Source organism: Aythya ferina (assembly GCF_964211825.1).
Source record: "Aythya ferina genome assembly, chromosome: 9".
Taxonomy (NCBI): domain Eukaryota; kingdom Metazoa; phylum Chordata; class Aves; order Anseriformes; family Anatidae; genus Aythya; species Aythya ferina.
In genome coordinates this window covers 26,343,202-26,356,657 of record NC_140305.1, presented here as the reverse complement: position 1 = coordinate 26,356,657, position 13,456 = coordinate 26,343,202, and the positions used below count along the sequence as shown (strand labels likewise).

General features: G+C 48.1%; 1 protein-coding gene across 3 annotated transcripts in view; it reads left to right on the top strand.

Moving 5' to 3' along the window:
- Positions 1–13,456, top strand: part of LOC311441640 (schwannomin-interacting protein 1) — a 95,423-nt gene that overhangs the window by 36,707 nt on the left and 45,260 nt on the right. The window contains exon 1 of one of the 3 annotated variants that reach the window (XM_084529997.1): positions 12,148–12,639. The exons of the other annotated variants lie outside the window; for them this stretch is intronic. Coding sequence (XP_084386123.1) covers positions 12,634–12,639 — 6 coding nt within the window. The 5' untranslated portion in view covers positions 12,148–12,633. Of the gene's footprint in view, positions 1–12,147; positions 12,640–13,456 lie in introns of those variants that run through there. 3 annotated transcript variants of the gene reach the window in all.

Below are 13,456 nucleotides of genomic sequence, written 5' to 3'. Positions count from 1 at the left end.
AAACAATGGGAGTTACAATACGGGCTGAACAAGATGCGCAGCTTCACATGGTAAAGAGATAAAATAAGCAATGCTAAACAGGCTGCTGCTGTTAAAGGATCTTTGCTGTTCATTAAATTATCTGATGCTCCCATCTACTGTTTTAGGATCAATGGTATTTCTGGACTGCATTTGTGCAGCCATTAGATCTTTGTTGCTGCATTTCCTGTGAATGAAATTCATACGTGTGCCACGTCAACACCATTCTGCAGGCTGCTGCTCCTGCCGCCCAGCAGCTTGGATGAACCCAGCAGCAGAAGCCTTTGCTAACTCCTGGGTTTTTGTTTCGCTAAGCCCATCTGTTCAGCTGGTGTGCAGATACAGGACCAGTGCTTGGGCATGGTGTGTCCATGTGTGTTTACTTTCGTTGTTTTCATTTTATATACATAAATGAAAGTAACACTAGGGTCATCCCAAGAGTTTGTGCCTTCAGTTTGGAGCTCTTGCTGCTGAGAGTTTGGCCATCCTGCTGGCACCAAATCTGTGTGCTCTGCAGCCCTGCTCTCCAACTTGCTCCTCGCTGCAAATGCAGACAGCACGTTGAGATCAGAGCTGCCCCTCTGTCGTAGACCAAAGCAATTTTTGGGGTGATGCTGATCTTGCCTCTGGGATGCGCTTTGGGAAATGTAGGGCAGCTTCCCCAACACAAAACTTCCATCACTTTGGGGATGATGATCATGGCAATACCAGCCCCAGGAGCTGGCATTGTCATGATTATCTGATTCAACTTTTTTGTTTGTTTTTGTGTTTGTGTGTGTGTTTTGTGTTTTTTTTCCTCTCTCTCTCTCTCTCTCTTTTTTTTTTTTTTTTTTTTTTTGTCCTGAATATAAAGGAATTTGGTAAATAGCTTTTTGTCTGTAATCGCTGAAAAGCAAGCGGTGCGCATCTCTGGTCATAACCTTTACTTGGTGTAAGCCTCCTGCACCCCTGCAAGGCAGGAAATGGCACACCATTAAAACAGGTCCTCGTGGAAGCGGGGGGAGCGCGGTGCCCTCCAGCCCCAAAGCATTTAAGTGAGGTGATAAAACACCAGATCGAGCCGTGGCCTCCTGACATCGTGTAACCGCTCGGCATTTACTTGCAGTATCTGTTCCATTACTGCCTGTTGCTAATGTTGGGTTTATTAGGTTAGGGACCTTAAAGGGAAACCAGATTATGTTAGTCTGTCTGGGGGAGCTGAAGGTTTGTAGGGTTTTCTTTTTTTTTTCTTTGTTCTTTTTTTTCTTAATGCACTCCTCTGTCTCTTCCTCCTAAGCATTGAATTTCATTTGACTTTCAGGGGCACCAGCCTGGCTTTCCTAGGTCTGTGTAATTCCACAAAATGGGAGCAGTGCTGGAGCTCTGCCTTGCTGGCTGTGACCAGACCCTGGTGTGCCAGTGGGAAAATCCAGGAGAGCAGCAGGCAGCGAGGTTCCCCTGGTGTCACCCCGTGAATCTGGAGGAAGGTGCCCAAGTGCATTGTGCCTAAAATACCCACTGAGGAGGTAAAGGTGGGTGCAGGAGAGGCAGCTTGAAAAGGACCTTGGCTAAAGCTACCTAATAAATGGTTAAATTTCAACTATTTAACCAAAAAAAAATGCCATGTAATGGCATCCTAATGGCTGTAGGATTCCAGTTCCTTAATTCTGGCTGCACAGTGTTTGTTTAATGTGGAAATGATTCACACATAGAATATATTCCCAGGTTTTATAGCAGATAGCCAAATATCAATCAGAAAATAACTGAAATTACTGATTGACCTGTTCCATGATTTATTTTTTTTCCCATATATCAGGAAAAAGTTTCACGTAGCCAATTTTTGTATTCAGTATTAGCCCACCCAGCCTTTTTGGCCCCAGAATGTGGCAATGTTTAGTATAAAGGGAATAAAGCTTTCTCAGTGCACTTCTTCAAAACCTTTGGTGTCCAGGTATATGGACTAGAAAGCGTTGAGTGCTGTGAGTACCTGTGCAGCCCACAGGTGGCAATTCGAGCCAGAGCTGGCACGGCTCCGTATCTGCCCAGTCGCATCAATGGCACACACACGGTTTGTTTTTGTTGTTTTTCCTCCAGAGCTGTTAGTAATAAAGAACGATCACAGCAATTTTTGTTACTGCCGAGTCGTGCTGGGCTTTTATTAGGGACTTTTATTAGGGATAAATCACTGGTGCGGTGGCAGTGCTTCACATAGTGGCTGGCATTTTGGTGGAGGGCTCCGGGGAGCTGGGGCTGGGGCTGCAGAGCAGCCTGGGCACATCCCTGGTATCTGTTATCACCTGTACCCTCCCTGGGGACCCCTTGTGTAGAGCAGTCCCTGGGCAGAGGCAGCCAGGTGAGGGCTGAGCATTGCGACTTTGCCACAAGGTCTGATCTCAGCACCTGCTTTTTTTTTTTTTTTTTAATTTATTTTTAGATACAGCAGGTCTTGATAAAGTAATTAGCAGCAGAGCTGTCACAGGCAGGCTGTTCTTGGTGCTGCTAGGGCTCTTCTTGAATTAAAAAAAAAAAAAAAAAAAGGCAATTTGGGGCCCAACCACATATCTCAAGGGTCCTTTTTTTGTACACATTTATTGCAGTAGCTCGGCAATTATGAATTTGGGCAACATTTTAATTGCATTCCCTTCTCTGTAAGCAGCGGTGTAGAATAAGCCGTAACACTGATTAATTTTACAGTTTGATTAAACTGTGAAAAAGCAACATTTTATTTTAATCAGGCTACACGTGCACTTACATATGTTCCCATGGACCCTCAACAACCCAAACGGGGGGAGCATGCACTGCAGGTCCACCTGCGAGCATCCTTCACTTAGGCGAGGCTGATTGCAGGCTCTGCGGTGTGCCCACAGGCACGTGCTCACCCCTGCAACAGAATTACGCCTCCAGAGAGAAGGAACAACATCTCCTGCACGTTGAAATCCCTCACGCCACACCGGCGGATGGATGTGCCCCCGAGGAAATAAGCAGCGGTTCCAGCAGTTCAACGCCTGTTTTAAATTAGATCTACGTAAGCAGATCAAGCAATTAGCTTAGCCTGCAGCTTCTCTGATGTTGGCATTTTCTCACTTGCCTCTTAAAAATTTGTGCAGATAATGATACCAAAAGCACGGGGGAAGCAAACCGGAGGCAATTAGTTTGTGTCGGCGTATGGTGGGGGTGGCACGCGAGGGCCTAATGCTGTTGTGGGGCTGAGCCTCGGGGAGCAATGGCTCAGGTCAGCCAAAAGGACTGAAGTCTTAATGGGCTGTTTAACGTTTGTCCTAAAAATAAACTGCAAACCCCACCCTGCCCGGCTAATAAGGGTGAGATGCTGCAGGACTGGGTACGGTCGAATTTCCACCGGCTTTGCCAGAGCTGGCTGGTTCGGGCTATTAAAGCCATCTGTTTGCAGCTACGCCTTTATCAGGGTCTCTTCTCATGGGTTCCCTGTTAAAAAGGTTCTCGCTGAGCTTCTGGCCCTCCACCACCCCACTCCTGTGTGCCAGAGCAGCCCCAGGGGAGCACATCACACCCCATGGGGATGGCATCGCTTTGACCCAAGCCATTAATGCGGCCCCAGCACTCGTGAACAGAAAGCCTAGCTTTGCTTTGTCAGTGCTGCTGAGTGATGCTGCCTAAAAAATGCAAATTAACATATTTGCTGACTTACTTTTTATAGCTGAATTGAGCTCGCTGATTACCTGAGCTCACTGGCAAATTAAATATGAATATTTATTTGACTGAGCTAAGAATAGGCTGTTGTAACATTAGGGCAGGAGGGAATATGCATTTACGGTAAGTATTCTTTTGTCTCCTGTGTCTTACAACATGATTATCATTTAGTAAAATAGAATTATCCCATTGATTAGATTTGCATCATCTAAAACCAGGTGGCTTTTTTTTTTTTTTCCTGGCTAAGTAACCTGATAAATATAAACTAGGTTTTAGAATAAAATAGCTTCAGGATCAGAACTGTATTGCCTTTAAATATTCAGCACTCCTCCAGGCTCAAGCAGAACATAATCTCACCTGCACAAAGTCTTTAATGCCGTGCATTTAAACATTATTTTGTCATTCACTGGATATTGTGAAGTAGAGTAGGGTTTTGGTGTTGTTTTATGTTTTAAGTTGCTCTGTTTTGATCACTGAACAGAAAAATGGTGTGAAAAAGGGGTTTAATGACAAGCTGGGCATCAGTGGCCAGGATCTGTGCAAAAGCAGTCATTTGTTTGCACCAAAATGAAAATGAAGTTAACCTTTTATGCCACCTGATCTCTTTTCATTTGCAAAAGGAAGCCTAACGAGCCGACCTGGGCTTGCCCCGCTTTCTAAAAATTAGCAGACACAGTCGTGTTTCTCAGTGCTATGAATTCTGTAGAAATTAAAATCTCTCTCCCTCATACAAAGCAAAACAACAAGGAGTTCATCAGAAACAGGAATGGCGAGCTCAGATACCTCTATGCAAGCGGTTGCTGAACTTTTCCCTCTTTCCATTAAAACTTATGCAAGTGTTGATACAAATCCTCCAAATACTTTTCCAATGAAGTGTTTGTAAAATGGCTTTTTTTTTTTCTTTTTTTCTTTTTTCTTTTTTTTTTGTGCAGTGATAAAGAAATTTTTAAATAACAAAAAAAAAAAAAAAATCAGAAGTTTTTGTGGTGGCCATAGTTTGGTGGGTTTTATTTTTTTTTTTCAAATTCTATTTGATTTGCAGTGGTTTTGGCCAACAACCTAGAGTTAAAATCTCTACTTTCTGCCCTTTCCCCTCACAACTACCCCGTGCATGTGCACTGGTGCAGCTCTGTAGGAAAGCAGCCCTGCTGGGTGCTACAGGGAAGGTTATGGGCAGCTGCTGTTGGAATGCCACAGCAGTTGAATTTAGATGGATTTTCTTTACCTAAACTTGTAAGAAAAATCAACCAGGTGGAAAATAAGTCTTTCATAAGCATGGCATTTGCTATTACAAACATAAGACAGCAACGTTGTGTTGGCGTCTTTTAAAAATTGGCTAAAGAGCTGAATTAAAATGGTAATTATGGTAAGAAGTGATACCTGAAGCAGGGTAGATAATTTCCTGAAGGTTTTGGTGTAACCATACCGCTCTGAATCGGCTCAGGGCAGCCTTGGCTCACCCACTGGGAGCATCAAGGCAACACCGGCTGCCAGGCAGGTGAACGAGTGCTTAAAAACAAGATGGGAAATAGATCTTGTGTAAACATTTACGTTTTAATTTTCTTTTAATTCCGTGAGGCCTGTTACATGTTTATCAAGGCATGTAACAGCTTTGTGTTAACAGCGCAACAATGCATCGTTAGGCGCGCGCCAGCTGCTCGCGCTCTGGTTCCTCTTCCTGATGGCCCTCACCAGTTCCTGTCGAGGGAAACAAATGTGTGTTTCCCTTCAATAACCAGCACCAGTGCTGCAACACAGGCAGCAACAACAGGAAGGCCTGGACACGTTTCTTGACAAAGCACAGCTCGTTAGGTGAGCGCACTGAGGGCTGGGCAGAGGGAACGAGGTCCCCAGCCAGCGGTGCTGCTGTGTCTGATGGTGAGGTTGTGGTCTTGCACATCCCAGCGCCACAGTAAGTACTTTAAATTTGGGTGAATGCTCTGAGGAGCACAAAACCATATTTTTATGTTAACGTCCCTCTTTGAGACTTTGCCCATACAAATACTGTTAAGGTGGGCAGGTGCAGAGAGGCAAACAGGGCCTGAGGTCTTGCCAGGAGCTAACGTGGGAGGTTTTGTTGGAGGGTTTCTGAGGGAGTCCTCTCTCTGCTTGGTGCCTGTCTTTGCCTGTTGAAAGGAGGGACCAAACCCACCAATTTAAGGTACCATTGAGTACTGATGCTAAACTAACAGGAGGGAAAAATTACCTCGATGTCATGGTGTTCGTCTCACTTGGATTTAGCTGAGACACCGGGTGTCAGGCAATGTTTCAGGCCATGGGCAGGGCAGACACTGCTCCAGAGGGCTTTGTTCCCCTCAGGTGGGCACCAGTGGGGTGGGATGGGTCACCTCCTCCTGCTGAGCACAAAAGGAACTGTGTGACTGGCTTAAATTGGTCATTAATGCTTATATTAATGATGATAGCAAGAACATCATCATCACTCACTGATCAGCTAAGGCTAGTTCAGCAGGAGCTTCGCGTCGTGTTGTATTTCTCTATTGTTTTCCTTCATTTTGGTGGATGGATGAAGTTTGTTATCATTGTCTCACCAGGTCGCCTCGAGCCCTCAAACCTTCCAGCAGGGGCTCCTGGCTCTGTGCAGCCGATGACATGACACATTTTTTCCAATTCTTGTGTCGTGCGGGAGCTGTGGGAAGGGCGGAGAGAGAAATGAAAACTCAGAAGGGATGGCAGATGGGGAGAACCGTGGCGCAGCAATAAAACTGTGTATTTGTTCAGCTGGAGGCACATGCACATCAGCCCTTGCTGTTGGATTTCTCTGCTTTGTTTTAGTGTAACCCAACGTGGGGTTATTCACAGGAGTGGCGTTTGGGCCAGATACTTCACTGTTCACACCAAGCGTGCAATTCAGCAGTTGGTATTTGTTTGCCACGGAGTAAATAACGATCCGCAAAACTGTATAATGTTATCTATAAAAGCATTTTAATTAAGCTTAACCTCCCTATAAAACAGACGTAGCATTAAACACAGGTGGACAGGGTGAAAGTCTGCATTGCTGGCAGTAATCGTGCAGCGCTCCTGGGCTTGTGCAGCACTCGCTCTGAAACTTCAGTCACCTTTCCCTTAAACTTGCCATTGATTTAAAGAACTCCTGTTATTACCTGACAAGCTTCCTCATTCTCTGCATTTATTTTGATTTTGTAGAGCTTTCAGCCATGCCTTTATTGCTGCTGAGGGGTAAAATATCTGTTATAGCCAGAACCATAAATCTGCCTCTACCCGAGGACTGTATCCTCGTGACCATAGATCACTTCGGTTATTGCCAAAAAGTGCCATCATATCACATTGCAAATTAGGGGATGGGAAGACAGGGCTTTGCTGATTATGCCTATTATGTGTGTCTGAGGGAAATACTTTACTCCCCCAACTAAGAGGAGACAGTTATAAAAAGTTCAGGGAGAAAACCAGGAATTAATGGGCAGTGGTGGCTCTCTCCGCAGTTGTATCTGAAGAAGAGAACAAAAAAGCTGATTTTGGCAGCCCTTGGAGAGCTTTAGTGAGCCAAAAGGGTAATTGATGGGGTGCTGGGACCTTCCTGTCCTCTACATTGCATCCCCTGGCCAAAAATAGCTGTGTGATGCTCAGCTGGGCTGGGGCACTGGCCCAATGCGGGGCTCAAATGCTAACAAACAAACAAAAACCAGCCCCAAAAGTGCAATGGCAAAAGAGCTGAGTGTCGGAGGAGGCTGAGCTCCTCAGGGTGCCCTTGGGCTGCCCAACGTGTGCCTGGCAGGGTGGTGGCAGACAGGGAGGGACCCCTCAGCATCCCCGTCTGTGCAAGGGACGGGGCCATTACTGACGGCTATGAACCCGCCCCATCCTTGGGGTCCTGCTTCTCTCCCTGGAACATTAGCAAAGTAAAGAAATATGAATAAATTAAACATAACATCAATTATTTACCGATCCGAAGCGTTTCTTCCTGCTTTTTCAGAGCCCAGCATCCCTCTCAACACCCTGTGCAGCGCGGCTCTGTTTTATTTTTTAAATTATCTAACGTTTCTTTCAATTTTTAATTCTCCCACCATTTAATAATTAATGATCTTACTTTTGCTTTAATATTTTTTTCAAGCAGCACTGCAGGCCTAAAGGAACCTCAGACAGGTCCCTTTATTTTCATTCTTATTTTATTTGGGGATTTCTCTCCCAGTCTTTACCTTCTTTACCACCACCATCCCACATCTATTCTGACTTTTACTTCTTTCTTTTTAATGTTTTTAAGATCCTTTCACCCCATTTTTCTCCTGTTGGCTCCTTGAGCGTGGCTCTCACTCTTGCTTTGCTTGGTGGGGCTTCCCACTAGCTGTCTGTGCTGGAGACACTTTGTAGCCAGACTATTTCCATGATATTTGCATATTTTCAACAGCAGATGGACCTAGAATGCCAAATTATGTGTTGGTGGTTTATATTTTTTTTTTTTAGTGTAGCTTATTTCTCTTTGATTGGGATACATTTTGATCCTTGAAAATGAAAGATTCTCTCCTGAATGGCTTTATCCCCACCCTTTCTTAAAACCTTCAAGGAATTTTGGCTTGGTTTGGGATTTCTTTTCTTGCTTGGCCAGGTTGTTACACGTAGGGCAGGGTCTGGGTGCCAGCGCTGCACCAACAACTCAAACCACGTGCAGCTGAGGGAAAGGAGACACCCACCGTCCTGCACAGCAAACGCTCTCTAGAAATCTTCAGGCAGGGAATAGAGCATGGCAATTTGGCTTTTGGAAAGCAGTTTTCTTGTTAATTTTTAACACTGCTGGACCAGGACCAGAAAACCCGACCGTGGGCCAGGAGAAATCCTAAGCAGATGAGCCCGGGCACTTCACAGTGTGAGGTACCACCACTCAGCCACGGTAGGAGTGGACTTGATTCATAAATTCAAATTACAGCAGTTTACATACCAGCTAGCATGGAATTGCCCTTTAATACTTTTACATCCTAATGCTGTTACAAAGGACAAAGAATTATTGGGATCTTCCTCAAACGTCTCCTTTGATGAAGGAAATGTGAGCTGGGAGTGCTCTGCGTTAATTCGGGAGGGCTGATAGAGGTGGCTTACTGTAAGCTCGGCTTCTGCTGGCAAAGAAGATATTTCAAAGCCCCAAGCAACACAAAGACACGAAAATGAAGTGACACGGACATTCTGAAAACAGCTGGAGTACAGCTCAGAGAAAGAAGACATACATGGCTTTACACGTTAAATCTTCCTGGGCCTAGAAACGCTTAACCCCAGCGCATCTGTGTTCAGCATCCCGGGTGCCCTCAGCACTTCTCCTGCTATCAGACAGGTGGGGTTGCTAGCAGAGGGTTGCATTTTTGGGGGACAGCCCCTGGTCAGAGCCTTAGCAGGACGCCTGACTTAATCTGCACAGAGGGATGCACGTGGGGGCTTGGCGGTGCCACAGAGCAGGGATGGAGTGGGCTGGAAACCCCTGCCTCTGCCCAGTGCCTCTGAGCAGCCTCCAGAGCTTGTCTCTGCATCTTTCTTCCTTTCTTTTTTTCCTTCTTAACCCCCAGCCAGCACTGTGCATGATCTAGGAAGGCTCTTGTCACCCCCATGGTGGAGGAGGTGGCCGTAGCCTATCCCTCACAGCCACCCTTACGGTGCGTTGGGGGCAGCAGCATGGCACCGAGCACCCCCAAAGCACTGGGTCACTGTCTATTGGTGACCCGAAAACCTTTCAGCTCCTGCAGGTGGCCAGGCAGCGTGGGAACACATCGGAAGGCTTCGTATCCTGGATGTAGGCTGCACTTTTGGGCTCTGTGCAGCTGGAGGTGAGGTTGCATGTTCACACGCACACCTTCACCGGGCAAATTTGAAAGGCTCCACAGCCAGCCTGCCCCTGGGTGGTGAGTTACAGCAAGCCCGGAATAAATGGAAGCAGGCAAACGGAGACTGCAATAAATGCTAATGCATTTTAACCTGCTCTGCTACCTACCTGCCAATTAAATGTCATGATGCGCTTGTAACAAGGAAATAAAACACAGAGGAACGAGAAAGGTCGGACACAGACAAGCACTGACCTAAGCATTATGAGTAAATTGTGCATCTTTCATTATAAAATTATTATGACTGGATTCTGAAAGCCTGGAGTGGATGAGGAAACCTGCTAACATCAAAAACTCCGGGGAGAGGCGTAATGACTGGTCCTAATTACACAGCTAGGCGTGAGCTGGGAGAGCAGACTGAAATGGCAACATTTTCGGTAAATAAAAATGTCAGTGGGATTTAATTAAAACAGAAGGAACTGCGTGAAACCTGTGAACTTTGGGTAGCCGGTGGCTGCCGCCTGGGCCACGTGTGACGAGGAGGCTGGGGAGGCAGCAAGAGCAGAAATTTTGTCTTTTGGGCCGTGCCGGCACTGCCACCTCAGCACTTTTAAAGGTGACTGGATGAAATATGCATGCGGATTCCTTCAGGGCAAGCCGGCCACGCTATCAATTTATGCCAGGTCAATTTAGCGGAGCCTTTGGATTAAAGGAACCTGAAATATGATGCAGGTTTCCTTCGGCGATCAGCCCCTGAGCGATGGCGTGGGGTCTGGGCTTGCATTTCCCAAAGTGGGTGGACGGGGGCACCCAGGGGTGCGGGCAGCACCCAGTGCCCCAGCAGGACAGCCCCCGGGCTTTGCCCTGTGTGTTTAATGCTCCGTGTCCCCTGTGGTGCTGGGGACGTGCCATGCTCAGCTAAGGAGCTGCTGGCTGTTCTGGTGTGAGGCTCATCCATTTTTGGTCCATTTTTGATGAGGTCCCACCATGGGGGGCTGTGTTTCGAGGCCTGGAAATGAGCTTCCTCGGAGGCACCTCTGACATGTGGAGCCCTGCAAGGCTTCATCACTTCTCAGGCTCAAATACAGCAGGTCAGGCACCAAAACGCTGCGTGTTTTATCCTATTTGTGTGCTGAGCTTGTGGCACATTATGAGCCATTCATTAATTTTCCCTCAGAGCACCAAGTGAGTCAGGCACAAACTGTTCCTTCCCAGCCAAGGGGACCGGGAGGTCAGGAGCAGGAGAAACATTTCCCGAAGTGCACGTGGCCGGCGGGCAGGGCCCGGCTCCTCCGTGCGTCCCCTTCCATCGCCGGATGGAAATCAGGAGCAGCTCCCAGCCCTGCGGTTGGAAATTGCCTCCTGGTTCACAACCAGTGATTGCTGAGAGCCCACTGAAATCTGAGCAACGTTTTCCCAGAGCTTTGGATCAGGGCTTTGGTTGCTGCTCGAGGCTGCCTCAAAGTGTGCGCTTGCACTTTCAGCTTCCTTGGACATTTTTGTAAATATTTACAGTATTTGAATCTTCTTTTTAAAAAAATTAAAAACTGCAGCACACCAAGACCTGTCCCGCTGACTTCTGCGTGTTGCTCAGGCTCCCCAGGATAGGCTGATTTTTGAGATTTGTATTGAGACAACATTTCTTCTTCCTCTCTTCTTCTGAAATGAACTGAATTAAAAGCCCTCATCCCAGCTGGCAGAAATGAATGATTAACCTCAGACCCACCTTAGGGGCATCGTGCTGAATAGCTCAGGTTCCCAACGCGTTTCTCTTACGAAGCCAGGTGTGGCTGCTGTGTAAAATGGATAAAGCAGGGAATGAGAGCGGAAGGGGTGAGTGCATCCATCCCCATCTCTCCTCACCCGGAGCTGCAGCAGCCAGCACGGGGCACTGGGTGTCAGGCAGAGCGCAGCCTCCTCCCGTACACCCAGCCCAGGCTCCTTGCTAAGCACAGAAAATAATTTAAGGAAGAATGAAAGCAGGGATGCCAGGCTGTGCTTTTATTGGCAGGAGCTCCCTGCAGCTGAGATGCCTTTTAGCTCTTCAGAGAATGGGACAGGCGATCCCGCTCTGCCTGCCCAGACCCGATCAGTGGGAGCTGCGGGAAGCAGCAGCCCCCCGTCGGCACGCTAATTGCTGGATCTGGCTTTAAATTAATAAGTGGGGACAGCCAAGCCTCCTGACTGAGGGGACAGCACTCAGCTGCTCCTGCAAGCCTGGCCTGGGACCCATGCTGGAGCAGTGAGCATCCTCGGGGCTGTTCTGCTCATCCCAAAACACAGTCTCCTCCCAGGATAGGAGTAAATCACTGGGGAAAACCTTGTGGGCAGCTCCTGGTGTGAGCAGCAGGGACACCCCTGTGGAGCACAGCCAGCCCCGGCACCCCTCTTTTCCATGCCTTTGAATGTTGGGTCTGTGATTTGCCACCAGCTCTGCTTAAAAGGAGGCAAACAAGCTGTTCTGCAGCACCCGGCACAGCCACCTTGTCCTCCCTTTATTCTCCTGGAAGCCTACCCTGCTTTCCATCACCAGAGCGGCTTGCAGGCTCGGGAAGTGCTGCCAAAAGAGTGAAATCCAAACATGTTTTGCACTGCTTTAGATAGAACCAGCCAGCGCAGTCCCTGCTCGCGGAGCTGTTAAAGTGGTATTTCCCACAAGGAAGGACGTGCGTTGGGACGGGTTTTCTATTAGGTGGATCAGATTAATGCTAATTAATATACCCACGGCTGCGTTATTTTTAAAGAAGGGGGTCGTGGAGGAGAGAAGATAAAAGACGAGAAGATGAAAAGTCATGACATATTAATGATTCAAACCGTATGCCGGGGCTGGCAGAACAGAAAGTATTATGAATAATTCAGACGAGACAGGATTTTCCTTGCAAGGTCGGTGAACGTAACAGGGCTGGATTTGGGAGGCTCGGCTCGTGCTCTCCGGCACTGCCCAGCGAGCTCCCTCCGTCCACAGGCTGCCGAGGAGCAAAGCCCCCACGGGGGCTCACCGTGGAGTCCCCCCACAACTGCTGGGAAGAGTTAAGCCTGCATCTCGGTGCCAAATGCATTAAGGGCTGCTTTGGAGCCCAGGTCCCGCGGGAACGGGCAGGGCGAGGAGGCAGCGATGCCGTAGGTGGCCGGCGAGAGACTGGGATTTCTCCGAAAATGGCTTGAAGGAGGAGGGCTGCTTTGGAAGATGCATGTGAGTACCCTGCCTGGCAGATGCCTCTGCGCTCCCGCTGCTCCTTCTCTTCTCCTAGAAATGTAGTTGGGGAGACAAATCCTGTAAATAACGTGCAAATGGTCTGAATGCCTGGGTCCAAATAGCGCTGTAAGCCAGGAGGGGTCAGCAAAGTCGGGACAGGAGCCCGTTTGTTATACAGAGGGTGTGGGTGCAAAAAGCCCTTGCCCCATGTGAAGGCACTGCTCCCACAGAGATGTACTCAGGCAAACCTGCCAGGGCCTCGAGGGAGAGCCGAACTCAGCCTAAGGTGATATTTTTAACCTCATCTGGTCTACTGATAAATTTTACATGGGCTTTATTTCATAACGGGTCCAGCAAGGACACGCGGCCTGCAACCAGCCTCTGTGTCTGGCAGCCGAGGTTGTGTGCAGCAAATTAACTCCAGCTCAGCTTTTGAGTTGTGGTCATTTGTGAGTGTGAGGGAGATCCTTTGGGCATCTCACTGCCTCGCAGGAGCCTTTTGGTGCTTGGGTACCTCATTGTGACGGATTCTGCATGTGCCCAGCACGTCAGTGGAAGCAGGGAGAAGTGAGGGCAGAGGAGAAACCAGGGGGCGAGGGGTTGAGCAACGAGTCCTGCCCAGGAAAGGGGGCTCCCAGGCAAGCACTGGGGGTGCTGGGCACCCCACCTGGGTCTCCTTCCAACAGGTTTTGACTTCAAGGTGTGATTCATCTCCTCTCAGCGGGGTATCAATGCTAAGGGCTCTTAAATGTAAAATGAAGTTTTGCCTTCGGTGTCCCGGAGGGGCTGCAGGTCCCAGCCGTGCGGTGAGGTC